The sequence below is a fragment of the Platichthys flesus genome, chromosome 17 (genome assembly GCF_949316205.1).
Source record: "Platichthys flesus chromosome 17, fPlaFle2.1, whole genome shotgun sequence".
Classification (NCBI taxonomy): Eukaryota; Metazoa; Chordata; class Actinopteri; order Pleuronectiformes; family Pleuronectidae; genus Platichthys; species Platichthys flesus.
This window is the reverse complement of record NC_084961.1, coordinates 5,367,591-5,381,277: the sequence shown is the minus strand read 5'-3', so window position 1 is coordinate 5,381,277 and position 13,687 is coordinate 5,367,591. Positions and strand designations below refer to the sequence as shown.

General features: G+C 45.4%; 1 protein-coding gene across 1 annotated transcript in view; it reads left to right on the top strand.

Moving 5' to 3' along the window:
- Positions 1 to 13,687, top strand: part of LOC133972785 (RNA-binding motif, single-stranded-interacting protein 3-like) — a gene marked incomplete in the record, with an annotated part of 235,040 nt that overhangs the window by 195,905 nt on the left and 25,448 nt on the right. Inside the window, 3 exon segments of the mRNA XM_062410357.1 lie at positions 2,632 to 2,738; positions 8,979 to 9,022; positions 11,388 to 11,484. Of these exon segments, the coding sequence (XP_062266341.1) occupies positions 2,632 to 2,738; positions 8,979 to 9,022; positions 11,388 to 11,484 (248 nt within the window).

Below are 13,687 nucleotides of genomic sequence, written 5' to 3'. Positions count from 1 at the left end.
GGCCTCAGAAGCGTTTTTTAAGCTGGCAGCGATTCCTATTGTGTGTGTGTGTGTGTGTGTGTGTGTTCAAGGGTTATGCCAGAGGAACGTTAAGGGCAGAAGGAGTGTGTGTGTGTGTGTCAGGGCTACAGAGGGGTGAGTGTGTTCACAGGGCGGGTGGGGTCGGTGTGAGGCTGTTGATCTTGGGCTGAAGCTTTAAACAAATTGGCTCGCTGGTGGTGGGAACCGGGCATGAAGTCAGCCGGGGAACGTCAGCGTGCTCTCGTGTCAGATTCTCTGAATTTCTCCGATGGCTAATTATCTCGGAGGAGAGGTTTGGGGAGTGGTTCTGTTGCTTTCCCTCTGCAGCATCTCTCCCTCACTCTCCCTACCAGGCTACATTCTCCTTGGCTGACTCTGAAAAGTTTGGTCTCGTTGGATCCCCTAAAGCCACAGAAACACACTCACACTCAGAAAAAGTTTAAAGTCTTTGGTATTGGTGTTTATTTGGTCTCGGAATTCATCCAAGCTTTTGGTTGCACAGGACATTATCCTTATGAAGAAAGGGGTCGGGAGCATTTCTGCTCTGCCTGCACAGCTGCATCTGAAACTGCACAGTGACACATTTGACAGTCACCCGCTCGTCAACTTGGATTTTGATCCTTTTGAGGCGGGGACAGCGGCTGATGCTCCCCTCCTTTGATTTGTCACGTTGAACACTCCAGTCTCCAGCCTCCATCTCTGACCTTCTCGCGGTCAACCGTGGAGCAGCCAGTTCTCGCCCGTCTCCTCAGCTGTGCACGCAGGATTCACTGTTTTCCCTGGTATTGTATGTGTGGGCGTGAAGAATTTTTAGACTAAATAGTTCTGCCCATAGACCCATTAACGACCACACAGCCATCTTCCTATTTGCATTCTTGAGACACCCTCTCTAACCACAAAATAATTCTTCCCTAAATGTGACAGTATCAGTGACATGTCAGGGAAAGCAATGGAAGTTAATATACAAATCATCCTGTTTGCTCATTAACACCCGAATCATCTCATTCAACCGGAACCCCCCACCCCCCCCCCCGTCGTAAATTCGCCCTGACACGGTTTCATTGCCGTCACCGCCTCGTCCATCCCGACAGCGCCTCGTGACGCTGCACCATTATTGGCCCAAAGGTGCGTCTTAACATCTGCGGGGGAAGATTAAACCATCAGCAATTTTCTCAGTGGGTGTCATCTGTAGCGAGGCGTGACGAAAGGTCCCCCCCCCCCACCCAACCCCTCCATCATGTCGTCACAGAGCTGCCAGGCCCCGTAATGCGAATGCGATGACAGCACAGCCGTCAGCTCCCTTCTAAGCCAGCAGGTGCAGGGCAGCAGAGGTTTGGTGTTTGGACAAGCTTGTGTGTGTGTGTATGTGTGTGTCTGTGTGTGTGTGTACTGTACTATAGAGCTGAACTGTACAGCCCTCCCAGGGAAACAAGTGTTTGATCCCGCTGTAGATTCTGACTCCGTTCTCCCCTTGTTTCGCTCTCTCTCCTCCACTCAGCCATATCTCTTTCCCTCTTCTTCTCCCTGTTTTTGTTCCTCCTCTGTGCTCCTGTGTTTATCCAACTGTCTCCCTTCCGCTCACTCATCTCCGCAGTCTGCCCCCAAAGAGATCCCAATCTCCCTGTCGCAGACTGAAAAGGGACACACACACACACACACACACACACACACACACACACACACACACACACACACAACCACACACACACAGACACGCACCCCGGCCAAGAGAGCCACCTGTTCCTCATGAGAAGAAGCTCATGAAGACCCTTTTCTTTTTTTCTTCTTCTTTCACCTTCTTCTTTCATTGAACCTGTCTTTCTACAGATGTCTCTCTCTTCCCATGGCGCCTATATTTGTATTCCTCTCACCTGCAGCTCGAGTGTGAGAACGTGCCCTTTCAGAACTTATCTGTGGGTCGCCGCAACATTCTCATCAACCTTTTATTGCCAATTATTCACACAAAAGCCTGTTGATATGGAGACAGTTGGTGCATAGACCCTTTTTTTTTTGCAGTTGAACTTAGAGCAGCTCTGTCATTTCAAGTTTGCTTTTCACCTGCTAGCTCTGAGGCCGGGCAGTTTTTGTCAATCCTTTTTTATCTTAGTGTGGTAGAGCGCCCCTAGTGTCCGCTGTCCAGCGAGACGCTTGCCCCGATGGTTGCGGGCTGGACAATTTCAAATAAAGGGCGAGGATGGCTGTTCAATTTAAAACACAGAGGGGATTATGCGTCAGGAACAGGAACGCCTTATAGAAACAAGCTCTGGCTGACAGAGCGCTCCTACATTACCATCTCAGAGGTATTTACAAGAGCGATTACTGTGATTATTATTTCAACAATACCCTGCGATGCTCTTTCATGGGCTGCCAGCCGGAGCAGGGGTACGGAGGGCCTGCCAACATCGCCGGTCTGGGAATCTGACTAAGAGCTTCATTGGAGGCCGGGGAGGGAGGGAGGGAGGGAGGGAGGGAGGGAAGAGAGGGGTGAGACGGTAGAAGAAGAGAAATGCGACACTGTTCAAAGGGGTCTTCTGTCCTTTCTGAGGGGTGGGGGGGAGGTCACATACAGTCCTTCTCACATGATTCTGTCCCCTTTCCCCCTCTCCGCAGCTCCCATAGAGCCTTTGCTGTGCAAATTTGCAGACGGAGGGCAGAAGAAACGCCAGAGCCAGAGCAAGTACCCTCAGAACGGGAGGCCGTGGCACAGGGATGGAGAGGTAAGACGTCACATCAGTGTCACATGCAATCCTTCCTCAGCGTGTGTCAAAGGATCTAAAACACACTAATCTGCTTCCCTCAAGATATCACCTCACTCAAGATGTATGTTTTAAGATTCTGCATGGGATAAAAATCGTTTGTCTTCACTGAAGGAAGCGTTGAACATGAGGGTTCTTCAGGTTGTCTTATCAAGGGGTCAAAAGGTGCCATTAATAAAGCACATGGGTAATAAACTGAGCAGATTAAGAAGAATACGAGGCAAGTATCAACGATAGAAATTCACAAATATTAGTTTGTCAAAAACAAATCACGACTAATGATTTGAATCCCTAAGTCTATTCACTTTAACTTGTGTACTCAATATACTGAATATACCAAGAATCTATAAATGGGAATCTCAAACGTGGCCAGAACACGTGGGCCAACTCTTTTAAACTCTTTCCATTTCAGCACCGTGACATTTTAAATAAGGCGTTTACCGCTGAGGTAATGGGAATTACCGGAGCTGGGCCCCACCCTGCTCACAGAGTTGGCTGCATCTAGCTCCATGTAAACCATTACGTCCTGTCATTTGTATTTACTCTAAGGCATGAAGCTGTAAAAGAAAAACAAGAGAAAAAATAGCCCTGATATCGATCAACCTGCCCCCGGATGTATAGGCTCTGTCACATAAATTGCATCTCAAGCCAAACGCCTCGCTGAACACGTTTATTCCCGCCATACATCAGAATGCTGGGAAACCTGAAATTGGATCCAGCGCTGCGGTAACGTATTCATCAGCAACATGTGGAGACAAGGGTAAAGTCACTTCATGGGCTCCCAACTAGCTCCACGAGGAAGGACACACAGAGGAGAAAGGTAGAGGAGTGATTCGGCCTGGACTGTATAGAGGAGAGTGAACGCACACACGCAGAAACACAAACACACACACACACACACTCATGCACCGAGGCTGACAGTTGTGCTGAAACTGCAATGTAGGGGAGACCGGGAGAGATGAAATGTTTGTCCTTCAGAATACACATGCTCTGTTTGTGTGTGTGTGTTTGTGTCGACGGTGGGGGTCTTGGGTGTGTTGAGAAGTGGAGTTGGTATTGCATTAGCTCCGTGTGTGTGTGTGTCTGTCTGTGTGTGTCTGTCAATCACATGCTCAGCAGTCCTAACACCTATAAGCCAGTGGTGCGTGTTTAACCTAAATCACATTGCAACATCGCCTCACACATTGACAGGGTTGATTTGAGCGGAAGTGAGATGCCTGTCTGTGTGTGTGTGTGTGTGTGTGGGTGTGTTGTATAATGATATCAATGGTGTGTTGAGTGGAGTTCAGGCTTGTTTGTTTGTTCAACACTTTAAGATCTTTGTGTGTCTCATTCATTAAGTTCAGGGAAACATGGGAGTTTTGGGTTGATATAAAAAAAAAAACATATACTTAGTTTTTAATCATTCTTAAGTTGCCAGTGGAACTTTTGGACGGACAGAAGTAAACACTCATGAAATATTAAATCACATAATATTTCCAATGACACTAGGTATATTGTATTTGTCGTTTCTGGCCCATGCTCATTACACAACACTATTCTGGTTTACCAGCTGTGACGTCATCGTTTCACAAACACTTAGTTTTACACTTGGATAAACACAGTTTTTGAACATTTGCTCTTTAAGAGGCTTTTGTATAAAATTCAGTGATTTAATAAAAACGCCTCTTTCATGTTGACCAGAGGCTCAAACGCAGAGGAGTGGAGAGGGCGTTAAACTCAAATGTTCAAAGTGCTCGTGTTTGCTTATGTATCTGAGTTGAAAGTTGAAAGTTCTTCCTGTCGTCGGAAATCCCTCATGTGCGCTCTGCCCCCCCCCCCACACTCCCCTCCATCCCTCCATCCCTCCCTCTCTCTACGACCCCATCGCTCCTGCAGTGCTTCACATTACACTGCGTGAAGGCACCAGGGTTCGACTGAGAGGCCCAGGTTTAACAGCCTGGGTTCAAGGCAGAGTGAGTGTGAATGTGTGTGTCTGTAGCTGAACAGGCCCCAGTGTGTGTGTGTGTGTGTGTGTGTGTGTGTTTCATGTTCTGTTCTATCCTTGAAAGGGCCAATGTGACATTTAGACCTTCGAGCGATCAGGGTTGTTACTAGTCCTGCCTTTAGATGTGCTCCGAACCCCGGAGTTCTCCTGAAATGATCCAGACCCAAATGTCGGAGTCACTTGCTCTAGATGTTTTCCAGAATTATCCTGTCAGCCCCCCCCCCCACACACACACTTTGTATAGAATGGACGTGTTGTTGATGTTTCTAACATGCAACTTGAGACAAAGCAGAAAAATTTAAAGGAATACAAGAGGACACAGATGTCATTTGTGAAAACTGCTTAATTGACGTTATAATTGAGTCTTGTGAGTTAAGGGTCATATGGTAAGTATTAGGTTTAATTTAAGGTTATGGTTGAAACTAGTTATTGTTGAGAATCCATTGTTTTTGTTATTCCTCAGGTCTGTGTGAACTGTGTTTTCTCCTTTATATGATGTCTTCATAAGCGGCTGAGGCTCTACTGAAACCTGGGGTTTACCAGTATATACTTGTCCCCCGTGTCAACAGGACGACCCTTCATGGGGATAGTGGGCCATGCATGTGGCCATTGATCAGCTGCACTGGCAGGCGGATGCGAGATAGGCATCACGTGTTAGTCTGTTTATCAGAGCTGAGGCCATTCCTCACCTCACTCGCTGTGGCAGGGAGATGAAGAGGAGCAGCAGACCATCCATTACTCTCTCTCTCTCTACCTTCTCCCTCTCCTCCTGTGTATCTCACTCTGCCTGCATGTCCTCCTCTATCTCTCTCTCTCTCTCTCTCTCTCTCTCCTTCTTTCTCTGCCTCGTCCTCCCCTCGTTTGAAGTCGTCCAAGATCCCCCAGCAGCATATGGAGAGACAGCGAGTGAGTGACTCGCTGAGAGGAAGAGAAAGAGAGGGACAGGGAACACGTTGCATGATCAGTCAGGAGTTACGAGGGGTTGAGTGCTGAGCGATGGCTGCTGCTGAGGATTGAGGGAAATATGACAGATTTCCTTGTAAACGACCCAAAGTGGGATTCTACAAAGTGCCGTCTCTCGCCGTCTCCTGCTGACAAACATATTAGTGGCTTCACTTTCTCTTTCCTCCGCCACACACACACACACACACACACACACACACACACACACACACGCCGACATAAACACCATGGGTGCTCTCTCTTATTGTGCCTCTCTCTCTTTTCACTTCCTCTGTAACCAACACACACTCCTGCACACAAAAACTTTCAAAGTCACACTTCTCGAGCACCTACTCTTGGGGAATGATGAAAAAAACATGCGGCTCTCCACTCTGTGTGAAAGCCTGACAGATGTCCGTGTGTGTGTGTGCGTGTTTGTGTGTGTGTGTGTGTGCGTGTGCGTGTGCGTGTGCGTGTGCGTGTGTGTGTGCGTGTGTGTGTATGTGTGTGTGGCGGTGTGTGTCGGTGTATGGCCATGAGGTAAGAAGAAAAAATAAATAGCAAATCTTTGTATGGAAGGAGGGAGTAGGTCTGTGTGTGTGTGTGGATAAGAGATGTTAGCTCTTCCTGTGTAGGACCCTCACAGGACAGGTGTCCATCCAGGTGCCTGATATTGGCTGTCCTCACCCTTTTTAGAGCTATGTGTTAAAAATTTATTATTTTATCAAATAGATATATTAACTGTCTATAAACTACTAGAACTATGTTATTTATTTGTATTTACTTGATGTTCCAAAATGTTTCCCAGCAATGTTCAAGATCACGATTATTCATTGTTGTTGGCTGCGTGAGTCAAACTTTAATTGGTTACCTCATCTCTGTACATCATTTGCACCTGAGGCAAATCAGCATAAAAAAATAACTCTTTACAACTTGACTTAACGATCACATCCCAGTCATTCTCCACTTCTCCAGCTATTGTTATACTACATTTGGGTATTTTTCTTTTATGATTATGTAAAAATCTTTGAACTCATAAACGTTCTGTATCAGGTGAGGATGTAACCGACTTAATTCCAAACATAAAGGAACAGAGCAGCTCTCTCCCTGGCAGCTTTCCTCCAGACCATGCGTGTTCGGTGAGCCTGTACAATATACTGGGTAGTAAAGTCTCCCAGTCTTGGATCAAGCTCAGACGAAAAGCATTCACCAACTGTCTCTGTCTCTTCCTTTCCCCTCGGTGTGACAGAGCCAGATACTCGGTCGGTAATCAGTCACTGGCCGCGCAGGTTCCCCGGCCAGCAGCTTCTCTGCTGTGGAATTCATCAGCACGTGGAACCAAGGGCAGCACTTCAGGGAGTTATCAACCAGACAGCTGGCCATGTCTGCTCATGCTATTAGCGCACATGTGAACATGCACGTGCAAACAGCTCTCGGAATCTCTGTATCTCACATTTAGAGTGAAGAGGGTGATAACACTCTCCATGACACCTTGTGGACTCGGACACTGACGGTTAATATATACAAATTATAGTAGAAGATATTTATAAAACACAGGGATAGAGGCGTCCAGTAGCTTTACAGAAATGTGTCTAGAAGTCTGTTTTTAACCACTTCCTCATTTGCACTCTCACACTAATTGAACACAATGGTTGACCACCACTACACACACACACACACACTACATCCCCACTATAAGTGCCAGCGAGGGCGTATTCCTTCTCCGTTTGTTCCAGGGCCACTGACCCTCCTCCTGCTCCTTTGAGCCACTATTCCCACAACAGTGTGGCTCAGCGTAGGAAGTCCTCTGGAGGAGCAAGGGTAAAGGAGTGGTACAGAGAGATGGGAGGGGGGGGGTAGATTAAGAGATGAGGAGGGTGCAGGGGTGAAGAGAGAAAGTTGCGTAGAGAAAGGAAGAGAACACAAGAAGCCGAAGAACGGAAGGAGGGGAAGGAAGAGCAAAGTGAGAGAGGGGAAGGGCAGGGAGAGGGAGTGTGTGTGTGTGTATGTGTGTGTGTGTGAGTGTGAGCCTGTGTGTACACTGATGAAATCTGCCGTCCTCAGCAGCCTCCCGTTATAAGAAATCGGATTAGCTCTCCTCCGGGGGAGAACCTTCAGGAATGCAGATGACGGATTGCAGCGCACAGGTTTCTCTCCTGGACTCTAAGAGGGCCTCGTGCACACACACACACACACACACACACACACACACACACACACACGGCAACATGCACGCGCACAACCACACACATGCACAGCATCGCCAGACAAAGGACTCAGTTTTCTGCTCACTCCTTTCCTCTCCAAAGGGCATTTCTTCATTTCCTCTCATTCATAAAAATATGATTGTACGTGATTGAAATGGAGAAGGAGGCGTCCTCGATACTAATTCACTTTGTCCTATTGACTAAGATTTCCCTCACATCGGCTTTGTCACTTGTCAGTTTTTCCAATTTGGAACGAGTTGATTTTTTATTTGATTTAATTTATCTCCAACAAAAAGCATCAGGGTCCAAATCGTGTTACCGCCCAAGTACGATGAAGGTTCAGCGAATTACCTCGCTGACATTGGTGCAAGAACAAATCGACAGAGACACAACAGTGTGTACGAGCTCAGGGTAACACACAGGACACAAGAGCACGATGCGGAACAATGAACATGTCCAATGTATGGATATATATTCTTTAGATATATGTGTCGTTCAGAAAATATTGATCTTACCTAACGGTTCAAATATTGTGATTTAAAATAGAGCATGATCAATATGTTGAGATATATTAAACCTTCTACAGATATCTTTATTGATGTGTATGTTGGTCAATATGTAATATATGATTTTTCCAGAGTATATAATGCAGTGAAATATTCCTGGTTGTAATTTCTTATTTGTCATCCCTGGTGAAAAGAAAGGAATTTGAGAATCCTCAATTTTTCTGATTATTTGCAGGTTAACGTGAAAATATTAGAGCTTTTCAATGTGGTCTTAGATTTTTGAACTGTATTAGCTGATATCTCTATTGTTATATTTTACTCTTTTACGCTCTACATGATATATTGTGTTTGTTGAATTTATACAAAAACTGAAATGAGTCAAAAATGTTGATTTACTTAATTGTTTTGCAAATGAGAAGAAAAATGTTTTTTGTTTCAAGACCAACATTTTCTGCTGCGTCCTCTCAAATGTCACTTTTTAGTTTGTAGCAGTTCAATCTTATTTTTCTATTTATCAAACTCTAAAACTAATTTGTAACCATGTGCTCTTCTCTTGCAGACTGGCATGGCGTTAACATATGATCCCACCGCGATGCAGAACGGGTAAGAGCCTGGTGGTCAATCCATCCTCTGCACTCGTGCACCACACTCACCTCCCGGCTCATGGGACCCGAGTCAATACCGGGTGTCATGCATGAAGATGAATGTAGTGTGTGCACTTTGTTACTGTTTGATTAAGTTAATCTTTATGGATTTGAAAAATCAGTTTTCCTTGGTGGGGTCAGGTGAGGAATTGCAGCTAAGAGAGCCTGTGTGTGTGTGTGTGTGTGTGTGTGTTTGTTATTGTGTGTGTGCGTCTTTACGTATGCATGTGTGTGTTCGTTCCTGTGTGTTCTTGTGTGTCTTTATGTCATGACTTAATGGTGCTGTGGAAATAAACGACCCGGCAGCGTGTTTTATTTTTCCCCACAGTACCGAGGCAGGAAGGAGAGTGCAGAGGCCCCCCCCCCCCCCCCCCCCCCCCCTCCGTGGCCTCGGCCGTTCACAGGAAGCTCCTCACTTCCCACTTCTTAAACCACTTATCCCCCAGTGACTTGGAGTCAACCTCAAACCCCCCCCGCCCAAAAATATATATCTGGATGAATAGCATCACTCACGACACACAGAGCCCGCCATGTAAAAGACTGCTTTGCTGCAAATCCTCCAAATTATATTCCCACAGACATTAACAGGAAGGGAAAAGAAATGATTCACTCTTAATACATTCAACCTAAAGTTTAGCATCGCGCCGGCTGCGCAGAGAGAAAGGGGAAATGAGGTGAATTAAGCAGCAAAGCAAGTCAAACTTTATTCAAACACTAACACAAAAGAAATATGGTGATTCAGCGTGTGCGAGAATTGTGGAATTATATGATTTAGTTTAAACTAAACCGGACATTTTTTAAAGCAAGAACTGCACTTCACCTCACTGGGCTTACTGATACATAAAAAGATTCAATTGCATATTGAATAAGTGAATGTAGAATGTAATTATAATGCAAATTACCCACTCTTAATGGATGTATATTATATTGGGGGCTGAATTTAAATGCTCTAGATTCAATCAATGTCTGATATATATATATATATAATGTATATATAATCAAATATATCCATAGAAGAAGAGAAAATAGAAATTTGTAGTATTCTTTTATCCTTCATTTGTTTTGACACTGGTTTTACTTTCTTTGTTTAAAATAAAATAGACCCCACCGCTCCGTGTAAAAATTATTATTATAATTGAAAACACAAAGGTTTTGTCTTGAAATAAACAGATATATTTTATCTTTTGCTCATCCATTATTTAAGTGTTTTTTTGTCAACAAACTAACACATATTGCATCCATAAACTAACAAATATATATATATGTTTAATTTGCCAAACATTCAGAAGAAATCAAATATGTCATCTGACTTTCGATCTACAAGAACGAAGTTTCATCTCTGATGAACAAATTATAATCAAACGACAATAAGCTAAATTCAAATAGACGTAAGTTGGATTTGCTGCTTTTGTAAACATCACAAACAGAGTGGAATTAAACTCCATTGTCTCCCTCTGCTGTAAAGTTATGAAATGTCATCAGGTCAAAAAACAGCCTATTCATAAGCATCTGTTTTGAAAATGAGAAGCAGTCAGTCAGTGTTCAGCTGGTGTAATGATGATAAGAAGCTCTGGGTGTCCTGGACTTCAAACTAGATAAACTGTAATACAACATAGAACAGCTGATTCCGTACATTCCAATCCAGCGTGGTGTCCCAGAGCCGAGTACACAACTTGTCTCATATCCTCATCCAGTAATATGATCTTCAGCTCAGGTGACAGAGACTATTGGGATCTCAGCAACATTCAGTCGCAATAAGATTAAGAAGCGCAGCGGACGACTCACTTCTCCACAGCTCGTGTCAAAACCCGGCTTCTTCAAATGCTTTGAGTTCTCTCCGATTCGCCGGAGAGACGTGATACTTGAGCCGCCCGGTGTCGCCTCGGCATCGGGACATTTGTGGGAGAGAAATACAAACAAGCTCCCACTTTATACGATGATAAAAGCAGACTTTTCAATTGAGACGCTATGAGACACTTCATGAAACTTTTATGTGGAGTCCTATATACGGCCAAGTGTTTGCTCAGAGCAATCTATAGGATGAGTCCTGTGTGTGTGTCTGTGTGTGTGTGTGTGTGTGTTAAAGTTTGCAAGTATTTGTCTTTATTACACAGACAGAGAAGCATTTGTTCACTTAAGTACGTGACAGTTCATAACTCACTTTGTAAAGGTAAAGTAAGGTAACAAAATATAAAATGTATATTATGCCGCGTATACTTCATCTGAGTTTGACACTTATTCTGCTCTGTTCTTTTCCTCTCCTCCTCTCCACTCCTCTTGTTCTCCTCCCTCCCTCTTTCCTCCCTCCCTCTATCTCTTCTCAGGTTCTACTCCTCGCCTTACAGCATCGCCACCAACCGCATGATCGCACAGACCTCCATCACGCCCTTCATCGCTGCTTCCCCCGTTTCCACATATCAGGTGGGCCCGTAACACACTGCATTATGGATAGACTTGTGTGTATGTGTAATCGGAGGGGTTTGCTTTGTGGATAGAAGAGAGGGGGTGGGCTGCGACTCAGCGGGAGGCTGTCTCTTCTTCTCTCATCGTCTCCTCGCCGCTCCAGCTGTGCTCGATGACATCTGTTTCGTAGGCGGCGAACACAACAGGCATCAGAAAACAAGCAACGACAGAAAAGGGATAAGGGAAAAGGGCTGACAGGGTAGAAAAAAAGAAAATCACCCATCAAGGCTGAATGTGTCTTGGAAACACAAACACTCTTTTCCCTCTCCCTGTTTTCCCACTGAAATCTTTTGTGCTCCTTCTGCTGATAGTGCCATGAAAGACATTTTTTTAATTGTCATTTTCTTTCTGCCGACCTCGATGCGATGGCTTCCTCTTCCCTAAAGTGAATTTCCACATTCCTCGTGGCTGTGATCTGGTGTAATGAGATAGAGCAGGACAGTGAACGTGAAAATTGTCTGTGTGAGATGTCAGGAGCGTTACCCGCTGTACGTCGACACACATTTCACGCGGCAACCTTTTGCCAAATCTAAACATCAAGAGGAGCTGCCACCGCGGCCTCTCGCTCGGACGCTATCGTTTACCATCGGCTGCGTTTGGTATGCAGAGACAGACGGGTGGAGATAGTGAGCGGGATGAAGGGGAGATGAGGAAGTAGAAGGGACAGATGGAGGGACAGACAACTAGGGAGATGAGGAAGGAAAGTGGTGGTGATGGTGATAGCTCTGGCTCTGGTGGTGGTGGGAGGGGGGGTGATGCTGAAGGTCACCGCGCCCCGTCTTTGAGGAGCGCTTGATTAAAACTCTGGTGCAATACCTGCGGTGGAGGGTTGGGGGGGAAAAGAGGAGGAGGAGAGAGAAGTGGGCCAAGGCGCATCTCTAATCCTCTCTCGGAAGGCTTCCCAAATTGATTTATCAAAAACAATGGCCGGGCTTTTGAGGAATATTAATCCTCACAGTTTCAATATCGGGCAGCTCTGCCGCCGCTTCCTGGAATATTGCCCTTCAGCCAGTCACGGCAGGAAGGTGAGTCCTTCGTCTTCTGTTCAAGTACAAAGGCGCAGAGGCAGAAGAGAAAGGGGGAGACAAGACAGACAGGCCAGACAAAAGGAAATCACTTTCTTTTATGATGGAAACTATTACCTTGGTAATGACAATCTCAAGGAGCATAGAAATCACTGTACATGTCAGTTATACTTTCATGTTTATGGCGAGTGGATATTTTCTTTGGAGCTCCTGTTTTAACGCCATTGATTTATCAAATGTGGAAATGACCCCTGCCGGCAGCGGTGTGTTACGGCGTGTTCCTTTGGAGCCTGGCTCCGGAGAGGAGCTTGAATCACGATTGGCTTTGTTTCCCGGGAAAAAAAATCAGCTTTGATGATCCGCATGACAGGATCCAGTCCAGGCCAGATCACCACCAAGATCTGGGCTAGTGCCGCCAGCCAGCCGCGGCCTGGTTTACATCACTGGCTCTGCAGGCCGGCTCACTGGGCACTAAATACAGAATGTGACTGACTGGCTGGCTGGTTGGAAGTGTGGCTGCAGGCTGGTTTACTGACTGGTTAAACTGGCAGCTGGACGACTCACTGAGTTCTGGCTTTATGGCGTAATGGCTGACAGGCTGTTTTAAAACGGTAACACAAGCGGTGGGGTTCAGCCAGAGGTCACTCCTGAGGTCAGTGACCCTGAACCGGCTGTAGCTGTGGAATAACTGATGCCTTGCTAACTGTTGTAATGTAGAATAAGCAAAGTCACTCCGTCAGCGATGTGTTTTTACGTCCAAGTCAAGACTCGAGTTAATCAAGAGGAGTTGAAATGAAATGAAGTCCTCATCTGCACAAGAATTGGCACAAACCTTCAGATCTGGGAACTCAAAAGAAAACGTAACAGATCTCAGATCTGATTGTGGTTCATTTTTAATTTTTCCTTCAATGATTTTGTATTTTGAGTCAAGGCCCAATTTCTGTCCCCAAGCCACAGAAAATCCATCTCATAACATAATGCTAGAATACATCATTTGTTAAAAGTCTCACATTCTCACGTGTACGATCAAGATCACACAAAGTAAAGACACAAAAATAGCTGCAGTTGTGAATGATGCTGATGCTCAAATACAATGTCTTCCAGTAACATTATGACAGTAACAATGTCTGCCATAG